Source organism: Bombus fervidus, chromosome 16, assembly GCF_041682495.2.
Source record: "Bombus fervidus isolate BK054 chromosome 16, iyBomFerv1, whole genome shotgun sequence".
In the NCBI taxonomy this organism is placed as follows: domain Eukaryota; kingdom Metazoa; phylum Arthropoda; class Insecta; order Hymenoptera; family Apidae; genus Bombus; species Bombus fervidus.
Genome location: NC_091532.1, coordinates 1,058,395 through 1,075,859, shown reverse-complemented (window position 1 = coordinate 1,075,859; position 17,465 = coordinate 1,058,395). Strand labels below are relative to the sequence as shown.

Below are 17,465 nucleotides of genomic sequence, written 5' to 3'. Positions count from 1 at the left end.
AACTGATCTTTTCGACATTACGGAGACGAAAATGCGCTTCGCCGGCATTCCCTTGGCATTAATTGCATTTCAGTTACCTACGTCCGGGATATTTCAATTAAAAGCGGCGGAGCAATCAGTCGCTCAACACGCAGCACGCTCTATCGCGTGTGGGTGTCAAGCGAAGGATGAAGAGCTACGTTGCCGCAGGGACTCCGTGCGCTCTAGACTCTACGACTACGACGCTATTCACCGACACGTGTTCCGTGTTTTCGTGCTTCAATTATCTTACATCGGTTTCTCGCATGGTCATGGTATAAATTACGTGTTTTCGTTCCAGTGCCCCATGGACAAACAGTGTTCTTGATTTTTCCCGTGAAACGATACCGGGAACAGCTTGTTAACACGTGAACACGCACACGATTGATTCGTTAGATGTCTGGCGATCGAGAAAGTTCTTTTGTTCGGCAAGTTGGCTGTCTTTTAACCCTTTACGTAGCACTATCCAACGCCTAGAGTTATTTCCAGTCGATGTTTCTATCTAGAATCTAGGAGATCGTGGATCACGATCGAGGAAGGAAGAACGTTTTGTAGTATCAACGCGTGTAACGGTTTGAGATGATAATTCAAAGACGCTAATTACTTCCAATTCTACGGCTTACACGATCGGGATGCTTGTTCAAAGAATCTAAACGAGCTGCGTGACACGTTATTCGTGCGACGCTGTTATTCCCACGGCTCGTTTGTACAGGATGACGATAGAGACTTGCCCTTACTTTGAAACCGAAACGAAATCCAAATGTTTCTCCGATTTCTTTCGTGCTTCGATATTGACAAAATATTTCCACGACTTTATTAGATACTTATTCGATGATGTTCGAAACACGCAGCTTGAGATCCATTTAAGATTAAAATTCGTTGGAAATGGCAGCGAAGGAACGCGTAGCCGGCAATCGGAATCGCCGACACACATAAATCCCTGTTCAAATATCTCGAAATACCTGTGGTCCACGACCGCAACGAGGAAGTACAAGAGACACGTGAGAAAGTGGAGGAGAAGTACAAGCTATGGCTGCGGGAACCGCTTGAACCTGACCGAAATGCTGTCTTTGGAAATAACCGCAATCGTGTCGACAAGACGCGCGCGTTACTACTCGAAGCGTTCGTGCGGATCGAGCGAGTTCTTGAGGAGCCGCGAGGCATTAGCATATCACGATCGCGACCACGCGAACCCGGCCAACAGCGATAATGGCCTATAGCCGCGACAAAAGTTCATTAACGAGCCTTTGATGGAAATCGTAAAGCTCCGTACATGCGTTATTGCGTGCACCAGTGCAATCGCGGTAACGCGCTGCAACGCAACCGCGTCGCGCGATATCGTACTTTTCTAACGAATTCGTTATTCCGTCGTTCTTCGTTAACAGTTTTACGCGCTTATTTCGTTTCGTTTGTTTCGGTGAGTCGTTTGCGACCAATACTTTTATGCCGTAGAGGATTCCTCCAAGAGGAAAGAACCGATCTTGTTAACGGTTATCGTCGATGCTTCTGCCGGATGGGAAAAATCTTCATGGTTCGAGTTACGTGTCTATCGCCGTATTTCTGCTAAATTAAGTTCTGCTACGGAATAATCGATTTTATACGCGGTATTTTTTTTTTATTATTATTACAATTATTGCTATTACTAATTGTTTCAGAGTTTGTCATATAACGGTATATTATAATACGTACAGCATGGATCTCGTCGTCGGTAAAAAATTGTCTTTAAGAATCCAACTGGAATTAATCGAACCGAATCGAGAGGGAAGATATTACAGGAATTAATTCGTTCGAAAATAGTTAACGAAAGAGATAACGTGTAATAAAAAATAGAAAAAGATAAGTCACTCGTACAAGAGAAATCGTAAAAGTGTCAAAAAAACGACGCAAATGGCAGGATTTTCCATTCGACGATTCCATAAGTAAACTAACGTTAAATCTATATGCATCGCAACGTTTCAAGCTTAGTATTTTTCATTAGCCGTGGCCTCTCTCGTGCTCGACTCTGTATCTCTACTGTACATATTTCACGATATTTTATCAACGCTGCGACGATACCCTCATATTTATAAAGTATATACCGCGAGCGCGACGAAATAACCAGTTTACTTATTCATCGAATCGCTAATTATTTCAAAATCACCGACGAAAATAATTGCAGCTCGCGCCATAAATCCAAACTACGTGTGCGCGTACCTCCAATTTCATCCCATCGGCGCCTCGCCGCACCGCGCCATTTCGTCCAATTTGCAGCAACGAGACCCGGCTCGTACAATGTGCCGACCGGCACATTTTTTATGCGGAAATTATTCGCGCAAAGCTCGAGAAAGGTAGAGAAAAAAAAAAAAAAAAAAGAGAAGAAAAAGGCGAGAGAAATCACGACACCGAAACCCATATAAAATTACTAATCGTTGCCGGTATACGTACGGGTCGGTTGCTGAGAATAGTAAAATAAATTGTACTTGTTACCGGTCGACGCGAGCGAAACATCGAATCTGCTCGCGATATAAATTGCACGGCGAGCGATATCGTTCGAATAGTTCAATACCCCTCAATGAAAGTCACAAGGTCTGTCGTACGAACGCGAAACGCGGCTTTGTATACGCCCCCGACTACTCTTCTTTCTCGTTAATGCACGTAACAGTGAGCGAATCGAGGCCCCCAAGTGCGAAAAGTTAGATCGCACGTTATTATTTTTAGGGGCTATAAATATCTTTCGATTTAACCGCGCCACGTCGCCCAAGGTGCCGATTTATCCCCGTGACGATTTGCATACCGGGGGATGCGCCATGCACCGTCTGGAGGGGATCGATCGAAAGTGCAATTGATTTAGTGAGGCGCCCTCGATCCAGCATAAATCACTCTGTCTAACTCGAGCCTCTTAGGACAATCATTTGTTCTCATTAAGTCTCTCTGTTTACCGATTCCTGGTATCGTGGGCCCTCCACCGTCACGATTTCGTAAATAAATCACCGACAACCACGAGACTCGAATGGGCAAACTAGAAATTCCCTCGCGAAACCTTTCTTTGGAGTTTACCACTCGTACGAAGATCTAACTGGATCGTTGCATATCGAATATCGTTTTTCGCGATAAAACGTTAATAAATAAAACGTAGTTTCTTCAAAATTATTTCGTTTCGTTATTTCAGATTTCTGAGAATTATCGATCGTGGAATTCGAAATATTAATTATATAACTAATTAGCGTTGGTAACGTTGCGGATAAAGGCGACGAAGCCATCGTAAATAGAGAAAGCGCAAGAACCTACGACGATATTCGTACAAGATCGATTTGTACTACCAGGGTTGTAAATCTTCTTTAATCCCTCTCCTATTTTACTATGTTCAAACATATAAAATTTATTTTGCACCTATAGATATATTTATAGGAAGCGATGTATAGAAATTACAAGCAACAGTGTTTATTTTATTCCGTCGTAAAATCTCGAGAAACATCCTTGTCGAACAGTATTTTATCCTGAATTACAACCTTCAATTTCATCTCGACACGGTGCTTATCGCTTTCCCTCGGCAATTACACATCCTATCGCGTGTCACGAAGTTTAGCTAAAAATGTCGCAATAAAGGCTAACTGTTCTTAGCGATAACGACGAATATATCACGGCAGTCAGTTGTCTAAATTCTAGAATATCGTAAGACAGGTGAAAGGGGCAGGTTCGACGAAATCGTTTTCGAGATAACGACGCTATCCAACTATCGACACTGTTCCCCGTGAATTATACGCGTACGAGGTGCGTGTAATATGTTGAAACGAGCCTGTTTGCGAATTTATCGGTCACCGTTTGACAACGTGAAAATTGCTTCTTATCGGTTAGCCGTCGATCGCGTAGCACGTGTCGATTTTACGCCACATCAGGAAGCTGTACGAATATCGACACCCGGATAAGGTTCGCTGAACCGATAAGAAATATCGTCTGGTTCCCTTTATCCGTCTCGCTTCATCTGTTCAACCAACGTGGCACATTTTTCACGATGCTGGAATTCCAACAGAAATTCGTATCTCGTAACGTGTTAAGCATATCGCATCGTTGCGTGAAGAGCGACATAGCTCAAAAAACGTTCGACTTATCGCTATGAAAATGTTGCACGGACGTTTCTCGGTCAATAAATGTCGAAATTGTATTTATTTATCTTTGTCGTATCGTCGACAGAGCACAGTTACGTCGCTTTTTCTCATTTACCGTGTAAATCACCGTGCCGTATCCTACGAACGCGTTTTATTATCGATTGTATTCTGTCTGCTGGTTTTCCAAGGTTAACAATTAAAAACGAAAGAAAAAAAAGCTTATTTCGCGAGAATTATTCTTCTTCTTTATAGATTTGATTCGGTCACGTTCAATAGCAGTTTTTCGCTTATTCTGAAAAACATACCTTTTCTTTTACTTTACGTATACCTTCTATATGATATTTTCTGAAACTGCTTTCAAACAAACGTACAAGTTTTATTATAACAAGCGTAATAGCGTATACGCTTAAAAATGTATAATTTGGTCTTACACTTATTTACGTGTCGAGCGGAATTTAAAGTCATTTACGCACTTATTATCCATAATATCGCGAAAAAACGCTTTGGAAAACGATCGATCTTGTTATCGTCGAAAGAAACTTTCTATATCTCTATAAGAAAAGAAGTTTCTTATTATTCGAATGAAATTAATCGAAACAGGTGTAATCGTTTAATAGCAGGACCGTAATTGAGGAAATACCGAATTAATGTTTCATGGGACACGAGTTTTCAGTTCGATCGTCTCGAATTGTCCTTAAAACTGCTACAATTTTCAAATTTGATAAACAATGTAATTGGTTACTTGGTCTATCAATCGGGCGATGACCCGGTTCTATCTTTATCAATCAAGTTCAGTTAGACTTACATACGCTTTTCATATGTACGTACGATGTACGTCGAATGTACATTCGAGTTGGTGACATTTCTACAGCGTACATGCTATGATAAAATATTAAAATAATAAAATAACAGCTTTGGTGAAGTAATTTTCCTAGAAGAATTCTATATTTCTTATTAATTAGTTATTTCTCATTCGAGATATATATTTCAATAAGGTAAATATTATATTTCAACGAGGTAAATATTATATTTCAACGAGTACATATTAAACTAATAAATCGATAAACTTTCTTCTATCTGTTACAGTACACAAAATCCTCAGGTAAGAGAAAAGGGGAAGCTCCGATGCTATCTCTATTCAAACAAAAGGAAAATCAAATCTCTTCAAATATCCGTTCAACGATATCCTACTTATATCGAATACACCTTTGTTCAAATATTTTCTTAACACCACACTTTTGCAAACAGAACAAAACTCAAATAACCGAACATTATCGGTATCCATTATGATAAACTATTCTTCGATTTTTCCTTCTACGGTGATATGTTTCCGGTTAGATAGATTTTTCCCTTTATTTTCCGTTTATATCCCAAAAGCGATATTTTATAGAATTTTAACTGGATTTACGATCATTTTACTGCAACATTTTTCTACGTAGAATAAAGAAGAAGGCGATTGATCGTATCGTGGAAAAAAATGTTTCCATTGAAAAGAATTGCATAACTATAAAATGCTCGCGCGTCATTGCAAAAAAATTCTTGTTCTGCAATATTTTCTTTTAACTCTCGGCCGAAAAAGATGTAGAACTTCTCCTCGAGTTACACTTTGTCGTTGGAATTCGTCCATGCTTCAAAATTTCCTTAAAAAGACGAAAGACATTGCGTATTATCCTTTTTCTTGTTCGTTATTTAATCGTCGTTCTCTTTAACCGTACCCAACTGCTCGAAATCGAAGTAGCAAGGTGCGAGATAAATCGCATCGTGTGATAGTAGAGGGTTCGTTTATATCTATGAACCATCAGCCAAAGACCGATAATTTCACCATCGGTATCCTTTCTTTAAACACGGTCGTATATGTACCGTTTCCATGACGATTATATCGTATATGTTTGGTCCACGTCACCGAGGACACGCAAAAACCTCGGTACGCAACGATCAACGAACCTTGGGCGATTCCGGGCCGGTTCGTTCGCGGGTGGTCAGACTCGAACGACTCGAACGACTCGTACGATTTGGAGTGGGAAGGAGTGGAAGCGGTGCAAAAGGTGCAACGGGACGGTTAATTAGGAATCCTCGAAGGCCGACAGGCTACGTGGCAGGACGCGAGTAGCCGCGATCGGTATTCCACGCGGTTCGCCGTGCCGTTTAAAGTTTAAACGTCGCCGAGCTGCGCCTCTAAATCTCTCTGTCTGGAGACGGTCGAGAACGCATGGGGTCAATTCGTGGGTTCTTAAATCGCGAAATCTTGGTACGATGACAAATCACCGTTATATATGCTCCCGTTCTCTGTCGTCCGTGGACGCACGAGAAAGCTGCACGATGCGGTTCGTGCATCCTGACTGCGTGCTAACCGCGTACGTAAATCAAAATTTACCCTGTCCCATCGACGCGTGTTTTTTATGGGCGCTCCGCGCCGCGCCGCCTGAACATGGTCGGCCACTCGAATCACGCGTGCTTCGAGTCCCGATCGTGTGCGACGAAAGAAGAAATTGCTGCCGCGGTTAGCGAGAACCTTCCAAGTGTACGAAGAGTGTTCGAAGGAAGATTGAGTTTTTCGAACGTTTCCATCGCCTAACCAAACGAGAACTTCTCTCCCTTTCCAAAAAAAAAAAAAAAAAGAAAAGAAAAAAGAAAAGAAAGAAATAAAGTACGATCCGAACGCTGCAGAAAAATATCACACTCGGACCACCCATTAACTCGCGAAACAAGCTCACGACATGCCGCAAAATTCTCGATCACGCTTAATGCCAGCGTACACGTATCGCGGCAACGAGGCTGTCCTGCCGGTGTTATCTTAATTTCCAAAGTCGCTTAAATCACGCGCGTCTGTGAGAAAAGGGGACGAAAATAAGACGCTGCTGGAGCAATTGAATGAACTCGCGGGAACGCGTAACGTTCAATGTACACTGTACGCGTCTCGTCCCACACGTCCCATCATCGGCCTCTTCCTGCGCTCAACTACCATAATTCAGTATTCCACGGGATTAGACGGTAGTACGTTCGGTATTTCGTCGTCTCGTCGTAACGCCACGATGCAGTTCGACTAACCGAGTTTAACTTGACTTAACGCCACGTCCTTTCGCATCGACTCCCATTAATTATCGTTTCTAAGACACGACCCTGCGGTCCACCGTCTTCATACATCACGCCCGATTTTGCTCTTTCGTAAATCATATTTAATACGATCCACGGCAGTTTGTATAATTCCACGGCCACGATCCGATATATTTCTAGTTGATTAAACAGCGAGAGGGTTGTTCTCGATCTCAAAGAAGTCATTGCCTTTCGTTACGAGAGGCAATGACAATTGTTGTAGTAAAGGTTTTTACATCATTTTTCATCATGTATTTATCGTACTGATAAAAAAGTAACGCACGTATATCGTATAATCTCGTATTAAAAATTACTATTATTTTACCTTTGAAGCTTGAACATATCATAATTTGTACTGCTAAATTATTATCGTTAAAAGCGACATATTATCAAGCCTATTCTGACGTGGTCGATGTAAATTCAAATTGTAATTTCTAGATGATAAATAATAGACGTTCGAAAATAGACGTGATAAATTTCATAAATTAATATAAATTTTATTCGGTCACGTGGAAGATCAAAGTTCCAGTGTACGCTGATACATCGCTACCAAGCAATAAGAAATATTTCTAACTATTTGCAGGTGTTTACGTGCTCGTCGGTTACTCAGTTTCTTTAATAAACATAGAAAAAGTTCCACGGTAAACGATTACATCTTCGCTTATATAGCAGCGAAGAGATTAAGCAATTCGAAAGGACGATCGCTAGCGATAAGATGATGCCGATTTATCGGTACGACATTCGGAGTTAATTAACGAAAGGATGCCATACCTACGATTCAATTAGGTAGTAGAACGTTGCACGCTTCGAGATAACACGATTACAAATATTCCACGAACAATTAACGGAATTTATAAGATTCGATAAATACGCATCATGTGACTTTCTGCGCACTATGTAGCTTTCTGCGCATACAAATAGTCACATATATATATAAAGGAAATTACGTATCATTATGTCTACAGCATGCAGTGTGCGAGTCGGAAAAGATAGATTCGAGAGTTTGGAAAAATGCCAACAAAAAGATAACATGGCAGAGATTTTTATGCGACCTAAGAAATAGGCGAATGAGAATCGATGAAATTCATGAAATTACGTTTGCTCGAAAGTATTACTAGTTTTAATAATAGTGTCGTGAGATTACGTTGTTAATACGCTAAATCTACTTTGCGTATAAAATTGTAAGCGTGATACTAAACTGTACATTTGTTTCGTTTGCCGTTATAATAATCTCGAGTAAACGAATTATATAACGATATTTTAAAACTTTTTTCGGTTCATGTACCGCGATTATATTAAATCAAACTTCTTCAAAGACGCTTCTTTAAAAGGCAGTCTCCGTACAATGGATCGATTCACTTTACGTTTATAAAATGCACTGAAATTCCAAAGAAGAATTCTTGGAAAAAGATTAAATTGAAATCTAAAAAAATAAAATATGCCGCGTGACTCGTGTAAACGATGTCTAGTCGATGTACGACCGATCCATGAAATTCGTCCTCTTTCATGGCCCATGGGCAACACATACAATATGTAGGTCACGACCTCGCGATCCCTCCGGATAGTTCCGTCTTTGCCTAATCGCGCAGCATTCTCTCCAACTGATAGCGACGTATCGGGGCCATTGAATCCCCTCGAAGCTTCCGTTATCACCGGCCCTCGCCGACTGATTTATTGCCAGACCGCTGCCTTCCCCTTTTTTTTCTTCTTCCCTCTTTCGTCTTCAATGGTAGGCGCTCAATGGTCGTGTTACACATCGTGAGCAGAAAAATTTGATCGAACCCCGTCTACTTCCGGAATATAATTTATTCAGCGTACCAAGTCGATCGCCAGCCACGCTTCGGAGTATCTGGTGACCGAGAAAGTCTCCATTCGAGCAACAGTTATGAATGAAAGAACGAAATAGACCAGCTGTCGCTTTCGGTAGTTGCGCGCGATTTTAAGGAAAACGCACGTGGCCATTTAACGTTTAAGCTTCGTCTATTGTTCTATGTAGTTGCTCGCGTTTCGTTCCGATAAACGGAAAGATGCGTTTTAAACGAATTTTTAAAGAAATATCGAAGAGAAAAATCAGACGTGCCGATAGCGATTTATCAAATTTTTCTTCAAATTTGAGGGAGTTCTTAACGATACAAAGATGAGATCGAGTCGAAAACGAGTGAAAAAGGATTTAAAAATGTCTGGAAACCTTTGAACATTCTTAAATCAAAGCTGTTCGAATACTATATCTAAGGAAAGTTGGAGAAAGTGAAATCCTCGTAAAAAGTGTCGGTCGAAGTTAAAAAATTCAATTCTCGTAAGAAAAGGAGCGTTGACATATCATCGAGCTAAAAATAAAAATTGTGACTCGTGGACAAAAAAAAAAAAAAAGAAAAGGAATCATGATTATACGAGTTGGAAGAGTGGAACGTATGAGAGAAAGATGTTGAAAATTTCCGTCGATTAATCATCTATGAATCAGAGCTGAGAAAAATAGAGGAAATGTACAATTACTGCCTATGTTTCGCAATTATAGGAAATAAGAATGTTATACGTCTATTATCAACATGTGATATCGTTCCGGGAAAAAGTGCATCGTAACTCGAATCCGAGGGTATACATACTCGTCGAATTAATTAACGTTTACGTTAAATCAACCACGCTGTCAAAGCATCAAGATTAGCATTTCCGTCAGTGATGAGCGAAGAGTATTTTTCGCGATACCATTATACTTGTTCGGATAGGATCGTTCCCCAGACGGCACAGTAACAAGATCTTTATACCGTAAAACGAATACCTCAATAATTAAACTTCCGCAATTTCATGTGTCACAAACGTATTTATATCAAAGCGATTAATTATAAAAAGCAATCTATCGACGATTTTTTTTTTTTTTTATTCTCTATTCGCTTTCCTTCGGTTCTATGAAACGACATATATATTAATTAGAACGATCCATCTTTGTAGACTGAGTTATAAACACCGCTGTTACGATCAAATTGCTCCAATGAGCAGAAAAAGATCTTACTAAGACGTGAAACTAATTTTTCGTTGAAATATTCTTGTTATAGTTAAATATAGCTTAACAGTGTCTGTTAAAAGATGCGAATTTTGCGACGGAGAAATATTTTTTTTCCCATTTCATTCGAATTTCACCGATATAATTACGAGTCTTGAATTTTGTTACAGTGTTAATAGAATTTTCATATAAGTGCTGGAATACATTCGCGAGTCACGCGATAGTCGCTGTAAAAAAGCAACTTTCCTAACGTAAAGCTAAAGCATAAAAGGGAACACGTGACAGATTATTAGAAATAGAACGGAAACGTATCGCTGCGTTGGTTCGAGCGCAATAAACTCTCTTGGATGATCCCTGGCGGTTGTATTCGTTTCGTACTGCTGCTGCTCGCGCAGGTTACGCGATGAGCTTCGACTTTTCTTTTCGCATTTTTATTATTTAATCAACGCGGTGGTCGACGTCGTGCAACTACCTTCGCGATACAATTTTCGCGATTAAATCGGTTCGAAACACCGAACAGAGCGTTGTCTTAGGTCGCCGAGAACTTCCAACGAGTAGCCGTATTTACGAGCGACGTCGTTCGTCCTCATCGATGCGACGCGACAACATATTTTTCAGTTGTAAATATTTATTAACGACCAATAAGCTATGCAACGCGACGTTTTCGCGAGAACCGTACGGGTTAATTGGTAGCTGGAAATGTATATATAAAACGTTGCACCCTAACAGTCTGCGTTTGACGGTCGGTGAAACCTCGTTTCTAACGCTATTCAATTCGTTCCAAGTAAATGAGGTTTATGTGCCGCTTTGAAGAATGAATTCAATGTTAAGAACGAAAGCCACATCGAGTCGTAATTGAGATAGACAGTGGTCGTTTCGTAGAAAAATTCCGACAGAAAAGTACCGACCTTAGGGATAATTAAAAACGATATAGATATTTACCATTTACCATTTACCATTGCTGTAAGTTATTTTTTACAAGATCGCTGATTTTTATTACGACGGACGGTTACCGTTAACTACATCTTTTGCGTTTCTTGTGACAAAATTGATGAAATTCCATGGAATTTAAATTTCTCCACTTACATAAAATTCTATAAAGGCTGCAATCTTACAATTTTATCCTATCCTATCCAATCTTGCGATAAAGAAATAGAACGTATTCGTTTCGCCCTCCAAACATTATCACGGAAAGCTTACTCTGGCTGTCTTTTGTATATCTTTGCGTGTTACACACGCTTTGTTTATTTTTGCACGTTTAAGCTTCTCACGAATATATACAAATTCGCGATCTACTTATTCCTTGGTTTGAAAATTGTATTATCGTAGTTAACGAGTACTGACAGGTACGTACAACGCGTTAAAAATTACCTAAAAGCAAAATTAATCAGAAATAAAAATTACCAGAGTCCGATAGATCGCGTCTTATCGGTTACGAATTAAATTATCCAGTCGTGTACCGCGTTAGCGGCAATTTACGTTCATTTCTACACGTGTATGTTATTTTTTAGCGAAACGGTTTAATAAATTCAACAAATTTTGTTTCTATCACGATTTAGAAACATTTAAGCCGGGAAAACGTGGCAAATACGTATTCGCGTGTGTTATATCGGAGATAGTACGTATAACTTATTCGTCCGAAAAATCTAAATCACTGTTCTTTAAACATTGTTTCACTCCCCGTGGTGCAACAGAACGGTTACACGCACAAGTAAATCAAAATATAAAAGGGTTAAAAACAACACCGGAAGAGAGTCGAAAATAGAATAGTTAGTCACTGATGGTCGAGCAGCGTGCAGTGTCTATTGGCAAGCCAGAAGTATTTTGGCAAGATATATACAAATCGCAATTAAATCATTCAGACCCAATGTTACTCCACTAAACTACAAAGAAAAAACTACGAATTCTATCTCATTGGAGATTCGTGTTTAAGCGTAACTCGAGCAATTATAACTCTTATCAATCAGATACGTAAATCATTATACGTATCGTTATACATTATACATCGTACGGGTATACGATACATTTGTTTTGCACGATTCGAACTTACACGTGCGAATTTGTATTTAACGTTTTTGAGTAAACGTATTAAAAATATTGTAGCGTAAAAGATTTTCGAACATCACACGAAATCCGTTATTCTCGCGTTCTTACGTAAGAGAGAATATAGAAGTACACAGCTTTCGTTTCGTCGTGTCGCGTCGCGTCGTTAGAGAAGTTAAGCAAGCGTTTGGTGAAAGAGTACCGCTACAATTATCGGAAATAAGGCCAGGAATTATATTATAGAAGCAGAGAATGTTTCTTCGTTTCCGTAGCCATAACATCTCTTTTCCCATATCTACCAGAGAGTAGAGCTCGGTATTGGTTAAACAATTTTCTACTTCAACCTCACAAACGTAATTCCTCGTTTTCGTACGTAATTTCTCTCGAAAGAAACTTTCACGCTTGAATTCCAATTTGATTTTCCTACATTATAAATAGATTGTGAATTTTTATGCGCTTATGCTAATAGTAGAATTCATTTTTATACACATGGAAAACGTAAAAATGAAACGACGCAAAAGATGTGAAAGAAAGAAAATTAAATTCCATTTCTTCGGTTTAACAACATATTCGCGGTCGAATTATAAAAATATCATACTCGAACGGAACGTTACGACGTTAAAGTGGAAAATGAATGTTTAAATTCAGATTCGACGTTCGTCGAATTGACCTTATTGTTAGCAGCTAAGTACGAGGGGCCGTCTAACGGAAGAACTTTGTTCGTTTTACGAAGATTAAGGTTAAATGATGTAGAAAGAAGTTCAAACGTAGTTGAGCGCTTATCCTCGTTTGAAAAAAGAAACTACGATCGGACAGCGTGAATTTAGAGTCACCAACGATAGACTATCAAAGTTTCAAAGGTTAATGTGGACTACTTAAGAAGAGGTACATGTACTAGGCAGCGCATATTCTTGGATCAGCTCTCTCGACCCAGTCGCAGACCTGATCGCATTCTCTCGTTAATTTCGCCGATTCGAGTCGGATCGCAAGGCGGACACTTTCTCAGCTACGCGATTTCTTTCCGATTTCTTTGCGTTTTTTTCTTTTTCTTTTTTTGCATTACGTTTACGCTTTACGCTAATTTCGATAGAGCGCGTCATTTTAATGGAAAGTTGTTCGCTTTGGAAACGAAACGAATTATCAAAGTGTATTCCGATCGTGTATTACCTGCGCGTGATTCGATTATTTGTTGCTGAAAATATAAATATTCGGACGATGAATAGAACGCGCGCTTGTAACGCGAAACAAACATCGACGTATTGGCCGCGTTTGTTCATCGAAGCTCGTTCGATCTGTTTTAAAAGTACGTACATAGCAAGAAACGTGTATGTACGTACATGGTAGAAGTTTGTTTTCGTTAATAAGAAAGCTTCAACTAGATAATCGTCGTATGCCAAGAAATTCTAAACCGCGTGTTATAAGTTATAACGAAGCAACTTGTGCTTGGAGTGGAAGCCTCGGCGAAGTCAACGTTCGTGATACAATCAACGAACGATTGGAACCGTACCAACTGGCGTTTACGATGAAGCCTCTACCCAGAACGCGGTATCAATTTCAGAAAACCGTTTTCCTTCGCCGAGGAAACGGATAAAAGGAGGAAAAGCCAACAAGAAAGGAGCAACGTCGATGTTGGACGAAGCATCAGCCGCGGTATGCGGATGCACGATATAAAATGATACAACAAAACTACGCGCGATCATTGAACATTTCCAGTTTCCAGTTTTCATGATGCGCGTGCGGTATCGATGGATGATTTACGATTGTATGTTAAGAAAGGAAGGAAGAAAGAAAGAGAGAGTGAGAGAGAAAGAAAGAAAGATGAGAAAGAAGAGGAGAAAGACAGAGAGAAAAATGCGATTCACTGGCAGACAGAGTACTCACTGTAATCCGAAGTATCGTCGTTGGAACCGTTTACCGTGCCATCTGGCAGGATCTGCAAATGCCGATTCTTGATGTACATCTGGATTTTCCTGGAAGCGCCAGTGATGTGCGACAAATTGGCCGATCGTTCTGCCCTCACGCCGGCGTCACCCATTAAATCAACCGGGGCGGCACTCACTGCACTGATAACTGTACCGATCGTCAACACACTCAACCCGGTCGTACTCGGTTTCGCACTGTAGTTAACCACACTTGATTTACGAAGTCCGCACTGTCCGAACGCGACGAGGAACAACAGTAACGCTAACTGAATGTACGTTGAACGGTTGTTAGAGCACACGCGTTTCTTCTTCCTCGTTCCACGGTCACTTCTCGTCAAGGACTCCTGGTGATCGAACGAAGGAAAGTCGGTCTGCCGGCACTGGCCATCGGTACTCGCCACGACCTTGGTGACGCGCGACTCGCTACTCCAGGAATTCGTCGCGTCGTCCACTTCCTTCCACGTTTCATCGGCCAAGGACGGGAGCGCGCTCGGCGCCGATACGAACTTCTCGTACTTCGTCCGATCGCCCGATCTCGAAGGGTCGTTCGACTGACTAGAGAACCGCGCTGCTGACTTCCCTATTGGGACATGGCTCGCGAGACGATACCGCGGCCAATTGCGAGTCGCGGTTGACAGGCCGCAACGTTTCGAGCAGCGGTTGGCTTCTTCTTCGCTTTCTCGTTCGTGACTTCGGTACCGATGCCGATGTCGACTATGACCCGTATCGTTTTCGTGTTTGCTCGAAGGCACCGGAAGCCTCGTCGAATCGAGTCTCCGGTTCGTTTCGCGTTCTACCGAATACTCGTCTTGTCCCGATCGTGTCTCCGTTATCGCCTCTTGGTCGATCGGCGACCGGTCCACGACGATCGTATCGCCGAGTCGCGATTCCGGTTGCACCGGATAGAAACTATTTTCACGATAATGCACGTTCTCGCGTCGAATCGTACACGACAGCGCGTCGCTCGACGGCTGCCGATGACGATTGGAAACATGGTCGAACGCGATATTACGCGGCTCCGCTCGTCGAAAACCTCGGAATCCGGAACGGTTGGACGACGATGCGTCGCCGGTTCGACGAAAGGTGAAACCGAAGCAACGACGAGACTCGAGGGCTTTGCTATCGAGCGATTGGTTTTCGTCGATCCGCGGAAGTCGTCGTACGATCGTCAACGTTCCGACAACTCTATTCTCGCCGCACAAGGAAGACTCGGTGGAAACTGACGCTACGATTGGTATCGGGCAGTCGGCACGGTAATCACAGTGCAGCACCCTTGGCCCGCCCGTGTCGATCTCAGCGGGCATGACGGTCTCATCCACACTCCTTTCCGAGCCCTCCTTCTTATCTACACGCCACTTTCTTCACGCTTTTATCGTAATATCTCTTTCACTTTCCTCTTCTTTTTTTTTTCTTCTCTTTTCCTTCTTGTTTCTCGTTTCTCTTCTTTTTCTTTTTCTTCTTCTTCTTCTTCTTCTTCTTATTCTTGCTATTTTCTTTCTTTCGATAATTCGTTTGCCTTTCCTAGAAGATTCGTTTGCGTCTTGAAATTTCTGCTCGTTCGTTATGGTCGTAGTGGTCGTTATCGTCGTTCGATGGATTAAATCAAAAACACGGCAGGCAATTCGACGGATCGTAGAGGGAATCACACGAGCGTAGAAAATTCAACTCCACGATGCAAGTCCACCTCATCCTCGTTGGTTTACTTTTGCCTCGGACACAGCCACCGCTGGAACAAGATTCTCTCGGAACACTGAAGATGTAGCAGCAACTGGCCCGCCGTTATCGTCCATTTACCGCGTTTCCGATACTCTCGCATTATTGCGAACCCCCGTGGCTGCGATTCTACCGCGGCCAACACCGATCCTCCACGAACTAATCGACGAGGACTCGATCTCGTCGACGGACGATCCGTGTCGCTCGTCAACGCGAACCAGAAGATCGACGACGCGCGCCAGTCAGAACGGCTTGTTCGCGAAGATAGGGAACCACGGAATTGGTTTACGAGGTAGCATCGAGGCGACGTGCGATGGATCCTGAATGCAAACGACCGACTAGATGATCGTCGAGGCTTCCTGTGCCCGATATCGCCGAGGGTACTCGTTACACTGCGAATGATCCTGGCTGAAGATCGGTCGTGCAGCCGGTAACCGAACGAAAAGGCGAACGACGACACTGAATTAGCGACAAAGCAGGCGAAAGGATCGTTGCTCGCTCGTCTTTAATCGGTTTTGTCGAGGCACGCAGGTTGATGCTACCGATTACCTTCGTCGACTTGGCTCTATCCCTCTCTCTTAGTCCCTCTATCAATCGCAAGAACTTCCACCGACACGTTACTCGTACCGCCTTAACGGGTTTCTCTCTCTCTTTCTTCCTCCCTCTCTACCACAGCTCCACCACCACCTCCTCCTCCTCCTCTTCCTCCCCCTCTTTCTCTGTCTTCTTCTATATCACCGTTTCTCTTTCACTCGACCGCTCTCCCTCCCCCTGGCTGCCGTGGGAGAGCGTATCCTTCCGGAGTCGCCAAGGGTCGTAATCACGCGCGTACTTCTTTCTCGCGAAATACTCTTCTTTCGGTCAGGAATGAGATATCACCGGTAATGTCATCGCTACTAGATACTACTTTTTTTCTTCTCCCCTTTCTTCTTCCCTTTCCGTTTCTTCTCCTCCTTTTCTTCTTCCTCCTCCTCCTCCTCCTCCTTTTGCTTCTTCTTCTTCTTCTGCTTCTCACCACTCCGAAGAATCGGTGCAACGTATAATTACGTTCGCGAAAGTTGGCTCGTGCACACTACACACGAGTAACAGCACGACCGATACGTGTCGCGTTGTTCGTCACGAGCACGCACGTTCGTCGCACGCACCGCGAGGAAACACCTGGCAAGACCCGCTATCACACCGCGATTCTTCTACTTCCCGGTTTGCTGACAAACAATCGAACGGAACGCGATGTGCGCAAAATGCGACGCGAGGGTAAAAGGAAAACAGCTAACGACCACCTCCGTGCGTGTGACACTGGACCACGCCACACCGGTTACTTTACGCGAACTTAAAGCGACGAAAACGAAAAAGCCAAAGTGGATCCGCCAGTGGAGAGTTGCCGCGCGACCATGAGTCGCGATAACTTTCGAATCCCTCGTGACCGATCGTCGTTCCAAGGATCCACCACGATTTTCCACCACCGCGTGCGCTGTTCGCCGATTTTTCTGTCTTACGATTCACGACTCACATCGGAAGAAGCGAGGTACGGCAAACGACCACGACCACGACGACGACGACGACGACGACGACGACGACTACGATGACGACGAC

The 17,465-nt window shown here is 42.4% G+C and overlaps 1 protein-coding gene across 7 annotated transcripts in view; it reads right to left on the bottom strand.

The window, feature by feature from the left end:
* Positions 1-15,599, bottom strand: part of LOC139995868 (uncharacterized) — a 147,139-nt gene extending 131,540 nt beyond the window's left edge. For all 7 annotated transcript variants that reach the window (XR_011802083.1, XR_011802082.1, XR_011802085.1 and 4 more), the window contains exon 1: positions 14,119-15,599. Coding sequence is in view for 3 of the 7 variants with exons in the window: in XM_072019772.1 (XP_071875873.1) it covers positions 14,119-15,463 (1,345 nt within the window). In the remaining 4 variants the exon portion in view is untranslated. The remainder of the gene's footprint in view (positions 1-14,118) is intronic.
* Positions 15,600-17,465: the final 1,866 nt, after the last annotated feature.